This window comes from Ambystoma mexicanum, chromosome 3p (assembly GCF_040938575.1).
Source record: "Ambystoma mexicanum isolate Mex_15411 chromosome 3p, UKY_AmexF1_1, whole genome shotgun sequence".
In the NCBI taxonomy this organism is placed as follows: Eukaryota; Metazoa; Chordata; class Amphibia; order Caudata; family Ambystomatidae; genus Ambystoma; species Ambystoma mexicanum.
Window position 1 is genome coordinate 248500246 of NC_090925.1, and position 15088 is coordinate 248515333.

Consider the following 15088-nt stretch of genomic DNA (forward strand, 5'->3'; position numbering starts at 1 on the left):
TTTGTGCCATCTTTAGCCCACATATTCATCATTTGATGCACCTAATTAGAATATGGGCGATATGGCTGCCTCCCGGAGTAATGTTTCTCACCTTTACAATATTAGACCAGGGGAGGGGCAAGAACTATAAGTGACATGTTCATCTGTCCATCAACAGGTGGCAGGGCAATATCATCTGCCCCTGAACATTCCGAGCTCTGTTTTAGATCCTCAACCACACCCTCCTGTTATATCCTCCTTCGCATGTGGTATTTTATATATCCATATCTCAGTCACCCCTCTCAACCCAGTGCTCTTCTCAATATGGGAGGTGCCATGGAGGGTGCTCCTAGAAGACCAATAGCGTCTCCGACTATTTCCTTGTATTCTATTGCATATGTATCTTTCTTGTCAGAGGTGTAGCTTCAATTTCTGTCTTTGATTTTTTATATATATATATATAAGATCTTCTTGCTGGCGCGGTACACAAGTCTACTATTGGCGGGTGCTCTCGATTGGCTGCAAGAAAGCCAAAACTAAATGTCGAACAGGTGTGCTCATCTGCTGTTTTGGTTTGAACAGAATCCCTGAATTACGAGAGCACTCGGTCTAGAAAGGTGCAAAAATTGCTTTAATGTTAACTTTTCATAAAAGCTGCATATAAAATGCTTGTTGGAGTCGGGTCGTGTTAAATAGCTCCACGCGTTCCATCCCTCTTTCTGGGACTTCTCCAGACGAAATTACAATTCTGTATAGCAGGCTGTTTTTCATTTCTACATTCTACAAAGTGACATGATATTAGCAGTCACATGACTTGAAGATATACTGGCTCTAAGGCTAGGTAAGTAGACAAAGAATTAAACTGCAGTGGTATTGATTGATAATTATGTAGCCACTTGGCGTAAGGGTTGTAATAAAGTTGTTATAATTTTGTAAAACATTTTATCAAGTCACTGGTTGATATGATATGCTATGGCATTTGTAACGCGCCTATACACAAGTGTTTCAAGGCGCGACGAGGCATGGAAGGGGGAACAGAGGGAGGACAGAGACAACGATCTTACTAGGCCAAGTGGCATTGAGGTTGTGCAAGTGCAGGGGAGGAGGGAAGGGAAAAGTGTCAGGGGAAAGGGGAGTGGGCAGTGCTGTACATGGCATCAAAACAATAACAAGAAGTGCGGCCAGCAGGTGGCAGGTGCAAGGGTAAGTGCAAACAGCATGTGTCCAAAAGTTCAGGGCAGGGACCTGGGCCCGAAATCGGAGGGTAGCCATGTGACCAGTGCAGTATCAGGCAGGAAATCAGCAGGGGAGAGGAAGAGAGAAGGCAGCAGCAAAGAGGAAGGTCTTGAAGTGCTTCCGGACCCAGAGATGGTTCTCCTCAAGTTTCAGAGAGGCAGGGAGGCTGTTACAGAGGGGAGGCCCTAGCCGAACGAAGAGATCTACCACCAACTTGTTGCTTGGAGAAGCGACTGACCCTGAGGGAGTTGGAGGTGAAGGAGCGAAGAGCTGGAGTAGGAAGGTATTTACAAAGAGAGAGTTGGAGGTATTGAGGACCCAGGCCTTGTGGACAACGCAGAGGGTCTTCAGCTTAATCCTTGCAGCCACTGGGAGCCAATGCAGAGATTTCAGTGCTGGAGAGATACAATCCCTGGGCTTGAGGCCAAGGACAAGTCTTGTAGTCTTGTAATCCTGTTCTGGATGAGTTGCAGAGAGTAGAAGCAGGCAGATTTAGAAAAAGGCTGTTGCAGTAGTCCAGCCTAGAGAGAACCAGAGCTCTATAGACAGTGAGCTTCAGGGGGAAGGAGAGGAAAGGAAGAATACCTCTTAAGAGGTGCAGTTGGTAGTTTGACTTCTTAGAGATGTCAGTGATGTGAGGAGAAAAGGAGAGTGTGGAGTCGAAGATGACCCAGAGGTTCTTACCCTCACAAGTGGGAGCATAAAGAAGGCCAAGGTAGGCCCAGCCAGAGAGTGACAGGAAAGGAGGGTGCAGGTGTTCCAATGAGGAGAATCTCTGTCTTACTGGCATTAAGTCAGAGATGAAAGAAGGAGAAGAGGTGGCAGAGGGGAGCCTGAAAACGAGCTGAGTGACATCCGCATAGCACTGAAAGTTGGAGAAGAGAGCGGCAACGCAGTGGGCGAGAGGTTGACATCATTTGATGCTTGCTTATTAGAAGCTTTACATTAGTTGAGCAGAGCTTGTAGCAATTTTGGCTACCCAGTAATATTTCAAGATGGCCACCAGGTTTATCTAGCCTTGGAGCCAGTGTATCTTCAAGTCCTGTTACTGCTAATGTCATGTGACTTTGTAGAATGTAGAAATAAAAAACAGTCCGCTGTACAGAATTGGAACTTCATCTGAATAAGTCCCAGAAAGAGGGATGGAACCCGTGGCGCAATTTAACACGGCAGGACTCTAACAAGCTGTTCAGTAAGATCATGTTGGTTCTTTTAATTCACATATTTGATAGACAGCTTTTATGAAAAGTTAACATTAAAGCTATTTTGCACCTTTCTAGACAGAGTGCTCCCGTAGCTCAGTGTTCGCTCGTTTCATTCTTTCAAACCTAAACAGCATTTATAGATGAGCACGCCTGTTCGACATGGCTTTCTTGCAGCCAATCGAGAGCACCCGCTAACAGTAGGCTTGTGCACCGCGCCAGCAAGATCTTTCTTTATAACTTTGTTTTGCAGTACCCGCCTGCCACTGTTTAATGCATTTAGTAAGAGGACAGATTAATACCTGGTATGCAGAGTAAGTAGGAGGGCTTTGGTTCTCCTACTGAACGAGCTACTAGTCTTTAGATACAACGGTTAGTACCTTTAACCAGTTTTCACCAGACACAAGCTGTCCTGATAGGTGGCTGGTAGGGGAAAAGGGTTTCAGAGGAACAGTAGTTGACAAGTGGTGGTCCCGGTTCTCCAGAATATCCTTGTACAGTGCAGTCATCCTACCAGGTATAATAGCCAAGCTGGTTACAATTTGAACCACCATGGCGGAACAATTGGAAGCCAAGAGATTAGCAGTAGCACAAGTGCTTTTTAAAATGGAAAATGCAACCACAGAAGCGCAACATGTGAATAGCTCGGTTGGACTCATCAAAAGGGTGTGGGGCAATTATGTATGCAAAAAGAAGGTTGTTCAAGAAACAACATGTCAGGACGGTTGAGCAGTTGGCTTTCCGTCCCCACATTTTCAGCACGGGGCAATGAGGCATGTTTGAGCTTCGTACACACTCTGGCTCCTCGGCCACGAGGATACAGTTCAAAGCACAGACATCAGAGCCTTCTGTCAAAGCCTCTTTTCCAATAACGGTCTCTTACTGCAGAGGGTCTGTCGTAACAAACATAGTCTCAAAGTGCAATTCCTATTAGGATTTTTACATGCACAAGTTCTCGCTTTCAATGTTCATCATGGGTCTCTCTCTTTAGGCTGAGACCCTCTATTATCACAATGGGCCTCATTACAAGTTTGCTGGTCTGGTAACTACGGTACCGGTAAGCTTGCTGGACCGGCAAACTACGAGTTCGGCTTGTGGGTGCCTTTTCGCCCACCAGCAGACACTGCCGATAGCACCGGCACCATTCTGAATGTAAAGTAAAAGTAAAAGTAAAATGGGAGTAAAAGTTTCCGACCCCTGGCAATGGGGAAATACAGGGTCTGTCAGGGTGGTAATGGCCCTGTATTTCCCCATTGCCAAGGGCCATAAAAATTCTCAAGTTCAGCGGTAGCCTGCCGGTTTTACCGGCAAGGCTACCGCCAAACTTGTAATGAGGCCCAATGTTCACACTTGGTCTCCCTCGTTGGGGCTCGGACCATGGATCTCCCTCGTTCGTGCTTGGATCCTCTTGATTTCTCAATGTTTATATTTGGCCTCCCTCATTCGGGCTCGGACCATGGACCTCCCTCATTTGGGCTTGGATCCTCTTTTTACCAAAATCAAAGACTTTCGAATGTGCGATGGGTTTTGCTTAAACAGTCGCAGGCCCACTTATATGCACTTCACTTCACTTCAGCGGGTGAGACACCTTCTGGTTTCTCACAGATGGTAAAGGAATGAGTGAGATTAGGTAAGGCACGAAAGACAGAGTTTTAGGCATACCTTGGATCAACAATTGTGTTTAGTGGGAGTGAAAAAGTTCAGACATCACTCACAGGTAAGCAGGCTGCGTGGGGCAGTAAGGCCCAAGTTTGCTGGGTGATAGGCTGCATGTCTGGCTGCTGTGCCATGTGGAAATGTAGAGGAGCACAAAGTGAGGGGGGACCTGCAAGCCCTCCTCGGCATGGACAGGCTCAGACAGGGCCTTAGATGTGGGCCTTAGATGTCGGCCTTCGGTGTAGGGGCCGGCTAAAGCCTGGGGGCTTCCCTGATGGGACAGAAGAAGGCAGCCTTGACCAATCTGGATGCGAGAGGCACCACAGTACACACCAGCATTGCCTGCCTATTGCGTGGTGGAAGCGGCAGCCATCTTGGAATGACCAGAAGAGCTTGTAATTACAAGGCTCAGCTGATCTTGCTTCCCCCTTTGATGGTCGGCCTGCTGCATGCAGGGCTTCGTGACACACAGGAGTGTGTCCAGGCAGTGTAAAAAGCCTGCCTCGAATACACACGCACCGTCACACATTTTTATAAAAATGTATGTTAAAATATCTCATTGTTCTCTGATATTTCATACCGCTCTGCAATAAAGGCTCAGCACTGAAACATGTATCACAATGCCTCTTGGTAGGTGTTACGGCCTCGAGTCATCATGCTGGGGTTGATGATTCCTATCCTCCATCGCTCTCCGATGGGAATGAGGCTGCTGACAAGTTCCAAGAGCCTAGATGTGGGCCTTCAGTTCCTTGTGTTTAACACAATAAGAAACACTGATTGCCGCCAATTCTGGAACCTGTATCAAAAACACACGCTCAGCCTTGCTGATAGTAGAAAATAGATTGACTGTATCTCTGAGGACTCCTGGAAAGCCTATATAGAGCTACTTTATTATAAAGAAGGGGCTACCCCAGCACAGGTGGACCATTACGCCATCAATAAGAAAATCCTATTATGGGACAATGAGGATTTAGAATAAATAATTATAAAATTAAAAGCCTTCAGAGCACCGGGCCCTGACGGAATCCCATATATATTATATAACAATTATCCGGCTTGGTGGGCCAAAACCTTGGGAAATATCTTTACCACCATAATGGAGACAGGTATTATACCCACCAGCTGGAAAGCGTCCATATTGATCCCGATATTTAAAAAGTGTGCTAGGTATATTCCCTCAAATCATAGGTTATTGCTTATGATGGATGTGTGCTCTAAGATATTTTCAGAACTGCTGCTAGCAAAGATGAACGTGTGGATAAAAGGAAATATTGTGTTGTCACATCAAAAATCAGGATTCAGAAATGGCATGGGTGCAACCTCAAATCTTTGGGCCCTATCTTATTTAATACATGACGCGTTGAAAAAGAAAGAAGGTGCATTAGATATGTTTTATCGACTTCAAGGGTACATTTGAAACTGTTGATCGCAACCTATTGTGGTTGAAATTAAAGAAATGGAGTATTAAGTGCTGGCTTATTGCTGTTCATTAGAGAGATGTATAACAAAACAAGTGTACAGATTAGGTTGCACCAAGAGGGTGCCCTGAGTGACTCAATAGACACTCATTCTTGACTAAAACAGGGGTGCCATTTGGCTCCAACTTTGTTTAACCTGTACGTTTCAGATATGGGCACTATTCTAGATAACTCATCATTTTCCTCCTAAAATAAATGAGCAAAAAATGTGCTGTCTTGGTTATGCTGACGATCCCTTACTCTTGGATAAGACACCCGTAGGGTTGTAAAGAAGTATAGATACCTTTTGTGAATATTCTACGAGCAACAGCAGGATCATTCATTACCAAAAAATTAAAATTGTGGTAATTCAACCTCGTAATGGAAATGAAAAATGGGGACCAAAATAATTGAGATCGTTCGATCCTATGTCTATTTGGGTGTGTATTTCGTGGACACCATGAGTGCATTACAACTCGAGGAATATGTAACTAAAAAATAGAAAGAAGATCTAAATCTATAATGAGATTCATTAGACACAGAGGCGGTTTCTCCATAGAGGGCCTCCTGAAATTATACAAAATTTGCCTAACACCGTGCCTATGCAATGGCTTGGATATATTTACTGTTAGGAAAACATCCTGGATTAAGAAAACGGAAGGAAAACTCTGGAGAAGAGATTTGGGCCACCCAAAAGGTGCACCAATAGAGGGGGTTAACCAAGAATTAGGCCTTACATCTTTGGGAACTCAAAGAAACACTACTATGGGTGTCTTATATATATACGGATGTTGAACAAATGCTCTTCACCGGACACAATGTCTTATAACTTTAAATCATTGTTGGAATGTTGTCCCTTGGGAACTGCTCTGAGTGAGTGGTGTAATGATGTAAGATCATTTTTTGCAGATATAGGCTTTGATTTTGTGGATAATAGAGCGATTACACAAAATGAAAGTATTTTGAAAAAATGTGCCAACATATGGGACAGAGATGTATACACTACTGTATTGGGGAGACTAAGGAGGTACCAGCTCTATGTTAGACAACGTTTTCAGGTGGACACACCATGCCAATATCTCATAAATCATTTTAATTATAGGGTTAGAAGATTCATACTTTTACTTAGATTAGATCTACAGCCTACATTCACGATAACTAGGGCCTGGCGAAAAATAGATTATGAGATGCGCTATTGTCGCTTGTGTGGTCTCAAAATCGAGAGGTTGAGTGCTTTGAAACACATTGCGTATAGGCGCTATATAAATAAACTATCATATCATATCATGTCTATTGACTAGCTGTACTCAACTACAGGATGTCTATACTAAAGGATACTTGAATTTAAGATATCCAATTGATAATTTCCAATCTGACCAAACTTGAAGCTTTTTTATTTTCGGGTGAATGTACTATTGTGAACTTTGCAATTTATTATATGTGGACATAGATTGAAAAAAGAATGATAAACATGTGATATTTATGGTCTTGATTACTCATTGTTTGAAGGAGTGTTATAATGTCTGATGACCAACTTTGAATCAATTGTGATGTTTACATTTTAATATTATTAATGTTTATTCTATACATGAGATTGTACAATTAAGTATTGTAATATGTTTTAGGATATCCTTATTATTGCTCACAATGTTGCCAGAAATCTTAGACAAGTGTTTTAGATAATTTTAAAATGTATCAGTGATAAACTGTATGAAATATTGTTGATATATACTTTCCTTTTTTTTTCTTTTAATGTGTCATAAGGTTTATTTAACCATAACACTAAATTAAAAAAAGAAAAAAAACCCTGCTGAAATCGGTATTTTCTACCATTTAATTCTATTTTACACTGTATTTCACTGCCAAAGTCTGCAACCTGGTGTTCTGCGTAAAATCCCCCCTCCCATGGAAACATGCTTCCCTCGTGTTTCAACCTTGGCATTAAGCTTCGAGTTAATGTCTGGACACTGCACAGATTTGTTATTTCTGCGGTGTCCGCATTCTGTGCTTCACTAAGAGTTTTGAGGCTTTTTTTTGTATTAAAAGGATTACGGCAACTTGCATTTTAGAAAATATGGCTGCTCATTACTGTTGCTTCTCTATATTAGTGAGCTATACTCGCATGCAGTTAATCTTGCATTGAGCTTATACATTGCTCATGCATGAATGGTCTGCAAATGTAATATTCTTCATGTATTAATGCATCTTTGAACTAGTGTCTGTATTTGTTTATGGTGAGTACATATGTATGTTTCTGTCGTCTTTCCTGTCATTCTCACCATCTTTAGCTCACATCATATTCTTCCTTTCCTACACCTACTTCGAATATGGACTATATGGCTGCCTCAGTGAGTAATGGTTCTCACCTTTACAATATTAGACTTGGGGAGGGGCAAGAACTATAGGTGACATGTTCATCTGTCCATCAACAGAGGCAGGGGCAATAGCTACAGATGACGCAATCATCTGCCTGTCAACACCTGCAATCTGCTATCAGCGTGCTCCCGACTGGAGGTTCGCTTCCCTGACGTAACTTCTTGCTTCCAAGTTTGAACTTCCCGGGCCTGTCAGGCTTCACACCTGCTTCGCTTCCCATTGGGTCTTTTCTCAATTTTTACATCATTCAGCTGGTTCCTCCCCAGTAGAGTGACACAGTCCTTTGTTTGTGTCCATTGTGTATTCTTAATGCCTCCTTCGGGCCACGTCTTCCCAGTAACTTCTGTACTTTGCAAAGGAGTAGTTTGTAAAACTCCATTAATCTTCTTCACAGTACTCCTGGAAGATGGCTTGAGAGCAGACTGTATGTTCATCTTAGTCTTCCGGGTCTTGATAGTATAATTATTTGCAGGAAAAATGAAGGAGTATTACACTAGTGTACAGTAGTGCTTTCAGATTGTTTCTCAGAAGACTTTATAATTGGAATTCATGGTCATAAGCAAGAGGGTTAGGGAGTTCCCTCAAGGAACAGAAGTCCTTGCCCCCATGAGGGGAGTCTCCCTGTGAGGTCTCACTTTCTGCCACCACTGGGGGGAATCTTGCGTAGCAGACTCACCTTCCTACCCTCACAGGAAAGTGTTCCCCCCCTGAGGAGAAGTGACGTGATCCATGAATCGTCACACATTGTACGGGCATTACGTGGAGTGCATCTATAGTGTATACATGGGCGTATTGGTGGTCTCCTTCAATGATGTGTTGTCTGTTCTGGCCCAGGGTAGAATGGCTAGCTCCTCATCCCCTCAAGACAAAGTGGTGCTGGCATGGAGTAGAATGTATGCCTTTTGTGTTCTGTATTGTGTTGGTAGAGCTATGGGTTGCTTGCTTAGGATTAAGTGCAGGCTCTGAAGTAATTTTGTATTCTCTATCAAGTTATAATGGAGAGGTTGTGCTTCCTGACTGTTGGGGAATACATGGATCTGTATGGTGTTAATGTGGTAGGTTGGTGATTTTGCCTCCTTTTAGATTGATTGCAGTGATGTTTTCAGATGCTTGCAGTGGTTTACTTTGCTTTGATTGCATTGGCTGTTGTCTGATAATTGAAGAGTTTCTGTTCTTTCATGACGTCAGTGGCTACCCTACTTGAATGAATGAATTGGTCTGCCTTTTTGATGTATGCCCTGGATGTCGTGCATCCTCACCATCTTTGGTGTTTGCAGTAGTTGGCTTTGGTGATTCGATGATTCCATTGGCGTTTTTATTTTGCCCATCATTATTTGTAGTGGGTATTGTCTTCGATAGTTGTAGCAGCAGTGCTATTTTATAATTGCAGTGGTTGTCCTATTAGATCTCAGTCATTGTGGTCTATGATGGTTTCAGTTGATGGCCTTGCTGATTACAGTGCATGCTCTTTTTAATGAGTGTAGGGGTTGTCATGCTTTATTGCAGTGATTAATATTTGTTTACTTCTTTGGATGTGTTCTTTGAATACATCTGTTGTATTGGAACATTGTTGTTCTTGCAGTAGTGTCTTTGTATTCACCGTTGCAGTGGGTATGATCTTTGGTAATTGTAGCTGTGCTATTTGATTATCACAGTGGTTGTCACCTTTGATAACAGTGATTGGTTCATTTCATCACAGTAACTATCTTCTTTATTAAATGCTGGGCTTGTTGTCTATGATGGATGATTTGAGTGGATGTTTTCTCTGATTACAGTGATTTCCCTTTTTAATGGTTGCTGTTGAGCTTGATTGCAGTTGATGTTTTCTTTGATAGCAAAGATGAGTACTCTTTTTAAATATTTCTTTTCTCTAGAAAGCACGCAGATTAGATTAAAACAATGTCTTTTATATGTGGGAAAACACCAATATGGTTACTTAATATGACTCAAATATCTTTTAAAAAAGTATTGAGTACCATTTTTTACCGAGCCTAATTTCTACATTCAATCTGTATCTATAGTCTCAGAGTGCCATCTAGTTGATCTTTCAATAATTCAAATACATTTGAACTAAAAGGTTTTATGGTTCTTAAATGTAATTTCCCTAACAAAACATACATTCTACCTACACTTGACTAACAACTACCTTTTAATGGGGAGATACCGCAGAGCTCCCTTGCCTCTTCTTCCGCTGAAGCCTACATTTCTCCCTCTTATTTATACTATTTCTAAATAACCTTTAATTAGAACTGTTTGTACAAATAAAGTTCAAACCTGCAATTCGACATTCAAACCTAAAATCAACATTTCTTTACCCTCATTATTCACCAAAATTGATATAATTACACCATATATTTATGACTCATTTTTTTTAATGCAACCTATTCACTGGTTACTCATTTTTCAACTGTGTACAAAATGGCGATTGAGCTGAATGGTAACTTCCTACCTTTCAATAAGTCTCAGATTGCCAGAAGGCAGATGATTATTATGGGTTATCTGCGAAGGAAGTAACCTGTGTGATTATTTCACAACCAGCCCATAAAAGTACAGGCCCAGATGCCATACATATTGACCTTTTTTAAATCAAATGTCAATCTATGGGCACCTATTCTTACTAACGTCTTGAATGCTATTTGAGCAACTGGCAGGATACCTTCTACTTAAATCTCTGATAGTGCCTAATTTTAAGAAAGGAGATTGAGCTTGTCCTACACCAATTTCACTCCTGGACTGAACCAGCAAAGTATTCTGGTGACTTTTAGATTTAAAGAAAAAATGAAAATTGGTTCAATTCAAAATATATAATGGTGGACTCACAGAGAGGATTTAGAGCAGCATTTGCACAAACGAACAGGCTTTAAACTTGTACTTAAATGGTACCAAATGCCGCTTTTTCTACAAAACACCAATATACCACACTTTTATGGACTTCTCCATGGCATTTCATATGGTAGAGAGATCAGTTCTCAGGGAGGTCCTCTATCATTTATAAATGGCTCCACATCCTTTGCTAATTCTTAAACTACTGCACAATGATACAGAGCCAACGGTACACTACGGAATGTGGCAGAACTTTTAAGCTCACAAGAGTGGTACACGAAGGCTGTGTTCTGGCCCACCTCTTATTTAATCGTTTTGCAAATGCGCTTGACATTGTAAACCCATACCTAAAGAAATGCCTAGGGAAAATGCTCAGCCATCAGTGCTTCTCTACGCTGATGATGTGGTATCTACAATGTTGCTATTACTGGTAAATAGATAAGCAGACTTCATGAAGAGCTGCCATTTAGTAGGAAAAGTTGCTAAATTGAACATTATGTTGTGGGTCGCAGAAGGTTAAGCTCTCACTTTATTACTTTACATTTACTTAAAATGGAACAGGTGAAGAAGTTTAAATACCTGTAAAGAACCTTCTCAGAAAAGTTATCTGGGAGAGCTCACATCACAGGCCAGAAGTTAGGAATGATGCTGTCTACTGGGGCCGTTATAACTGCTAACAACCTTCTTGGCTACCAGACAACCGAAACACTGACAAGGTTTATACAGCTAAAGCAAAGGCTGCCACGCTCTGTGGTGCTCAGATGTGAAGCTTTGAAGATCTGGCTAGGTTGCATACTAATGAAGATGTTTTTCTCAAACGTTTTCTATTCCTACCTAGATCCAGACGGGTTTTTGCTTTTCATAATGAATTAAATATAGGATATATAGCCGATGAATTCAAGCTTTGACCTTTGGCAGTGAGGCATTCAGTCTGGATGAATTCACATGCAATATTAACCACCCAGATACTAAATTGACATTTTGAATAAATAGCAACGAGTTAAAATTCTTTGGATCATTTACATAACATAACCTCATAGATATATGTTATGAAATAAATTATAATAACCCTTTGTCCACTGCGAGACATGATACAAATGTTATCCTCTCTATTCTCAAACGATGTTGGGCTGTTAGTAGAGAGTAGAATGAACTGGCTAAAGATGCAAATACATTGTATTTTGTAATTACTGCTTATGGATGGAGAGGAGGTTATTTAAATTGGATGCCAAGGCCGAAGGACAGATTTTCTCAGACACGTTTTTGATTAAACTTGTTGCCGGTGTGTCAGAACTTGGCTCTGTGGCAGAAATAAAATTATATCATTGTTTTCTCTCCTTTTCACCCTAACATTAACAGAACAGTTTTGCATTTTGTTCAATTCTGTCCTTAAAATCAGAATATAAGGTAAAAAAACTGTTGTCAATTCTTTGATCTGGGGGTTTTAGAACATGCATGCTATAACCTTGATCTGCCTATATCAGATATCCGACACAGCAGTAGCATGGGCAATTCTACTTGTTGCCTTAAGAATAAGAAAAGAATAAGAAAAGCTGCCCAGTAATTAACCATATGTCATATTTCTATTGCATATAGATGAATTTGATATATATGTTTTTTATGATGAATAACCACAAATCTGTTTGATCATTTTTATATAAATGAAATTGTAAAGTCGATTAATTTCAGCTGTTTCAATAAAAAAAAGATTATGATTTATACATTTTGTAAATCTTGTACATGTAAATAATATAGAATTGACAAATTGCCCGTTATTTTAGTTTTAATATTGATAGCAATAAAAACAATGCTATTTGTATAAACCCCACTTGGGCCCTGTCAACTGTATAACCGCTGTAATGTCAAACGTCCTTTTTTCCCAGGCTAGGGGTAGATACGATCTTGCTGTAACCTCCTCGATCTACCCCTCCTTGCACTGCAACTAAGTCATTATCTTGCAACAGCGCCCCGATGCCTTTGGGCTGTGTGGCGCTTTACAAATGTAAAAAATAAAAATAAAAATAAAATATATTAACTGTTTTTTTAGGAAATGTGTTATTGCTTATATATATTTGTATACTTGCATGGTTGTATTTACCATATTTTATGGCTTTTGCTGAAATAAAGTATAATCATTCATTCAATATTTCTTTTAATTGATTTATCAACATTTATTGACATGCAGTCCGATATTTCAGCAATCATTCTCCTCAAAAGTGTAACATGCTTTAACAGCTACCTATAAAACACTTGGAGATTATGCCCATGAAATAAGACAAAAAGCCCATACCCCTCTTAAAACACCCCCTGTAAACTGGGAACTCTTTGAAATCATCCAGTGTGAGCTTAGGTGCAGGTATAATCAGGGCAGGAGAGCCAACCCATCCCATGTATGCAAGAAGAAATATACTATTTTATAGCTTCCCGTTCTACTTCACTTCACATATTGTAATCCATAAGGTACTCCTTTGACCATCTCTTGCTCCTCCCCATATTCATGAATGGTCTGAGATTTTCTGCCATTTTCCCCATATTTGGGGAGATCCTCTTTGATGTTTGCAATACTCATTGACCTTGACAAATGCAACGGATGTGTTCTCTGTTGAATAAGGGAGGTCACCAGTTGTCTGTGCCTGTTGTATTTGCTTATTCAAGCACAGATTGCCTATGTTACTTGTTTGGGCCTTAAGCTCATTCCAGTGCATGAGCTCAGTTTGGCAGTTGTAGGAAGCGCAAGGCTCCTATTAGTAGAGACAGCCATTAGTAACAGTGCTCGTTGTTTGGATGGACAAACTGTATTAAACATAGAGTAGATTGGAAATGACCAGCTGGAACAGTGGATCAGTTTAGTAGAAGGGGCAAAATAGATCATAAATGGTTACATTTTCACTCTTCTTTACCTCCAGCGAATCTGTACTCACTCCTCTCCCCACAGGTACCAACAACTTCTGCACCGGAACCTTGTGTACCTGGCCACTATAGCAGATTCCAACCAGAACATGCAGAGTCTTCTGCCTGCGGTGAGTACCAGATTTCATCCATGAGGGGAGAGATAGCTAAGGAAGAGGGAGGATGGAGGGAGATGGGTGACTCAATGGAGCTTGGGTGGGGGCAGATGGCTGGAAGGACTGTGACCACATTCCTACGAAGACAGGGTGAGAGGAGGATGGTTCTCGTGTATAAAGGAGGGGGGATAGGTGGGACTGGGTCTCACCAGGGGATCTAGGGGACCATTATGGCTTGCAAAAGGTTATAAAGGGGCCAGGGAAGTTGGGATCTCACTGTGTGGAATACAGGAGGTAGATAGGAGGCTGGGAAGAACAGACAGTGAATGAGGGGAAACTGAGCCTCATTCAATGGAGGAGAATGTGTGTTGAGGCCTGGCTCCCAATCCTGGGGAAGTGTGAACAGGATATTCAGAACTGTGTGTCACCTGCGGGAAGACCGAATAAGGGGGCTTGAGCAATGGAGTCTTATCCACATGGGATAAGACTAGGGAGGCTGAGATTCAATTCTGGTAAGGGCAGTGGCCAGGGCGATTGTATTGTATCTGAGGGAGGACAGGAAGTCTGGGCGGAATGGTAATTGTGGAAATACTGGGCTGACAGGTCACACCTAGGGGGAAATTAGAGCACAATAGGATACAGTCTTAACCAAGTGAGGAAAGAGCTTCACCTGAGACAGAACTAGATTTGCAGACATTTTGTTTTCTAAACTGGGGGAGAACGGAATTAGGAAGGCATGGTCTCGTCCCGACGGGGGCTAGCTTCCTACTTAAGTGGGTGAGGGAGAAATGTGACTGATGAGAAAATCACTTACTCATAAGAGAAAAAGGTTTTTGGGAAGGATAGGAAGATTGTGGCATTTCACCTAGAGCATTAAAGGAGGAACATCTCACCACAAGGAGTTCAGGGTCAGCTGTACAGGGAGTAAGGACCCATTTTAGCGGACAGCATAGATCTAGACTTGGACCGGCCATATTTGTTTAAGTGGTTACTCAAGCATTCCATGAAGATCAAAACTTTTAAAAGAACTTCAATACAATTCAGAATGTGTGTGTTTCCCTGTTGCTTGTGGTTCCTGCTAAGCCAACATCCCATTTGAAAACTAACCCATTTCATCCATGGCCCTCATCGCAAACAAAAGAAAGCTATGGCTGGGATAGCAAAGCCATATTTTGTATAGGACTGACGGTTCTTAAATATCTTTTGTAAATTAAGTGTGCATAGCAAAAGCAGAAATGCATCACATGCAGCTTTTCTCAAATTATTATGTGTGTTTGACCCCCTGAACTCTCCTCTCACTATTCCTGAGTCAAACTAAACTATGGGCAGGCTTGGGACCGATTAGGTGGCAGGG

At 41.5% G+C, this 15088-nt stretch overlaps 1 protein-coding gene across 3 annotated transcripts in view; it reads left to right on the forward strand.

The window, feature by feature from the left end:
* Positions 1-15088, forward strand: part of SS18L1 (SS18L1 subunit of BAF chromatin remodeling complex) — a 405815-nt gene that overhangs the window by 58398 nt on the left and 332329 nt on the right. For all 3 annotated transcript variants that reach the window (XM_069650717.1, XM_069650716.1, XM_069650718.1), the window contains exon 3: positions 13665-13749. In XM_069650717.1, the coding sequence (XP_069506818.1) occupies positions 13665-13749 (85 nt within the window). The remainder of the gene's footprint in view (positions 1-13664; positions 13750-15088) is intronic.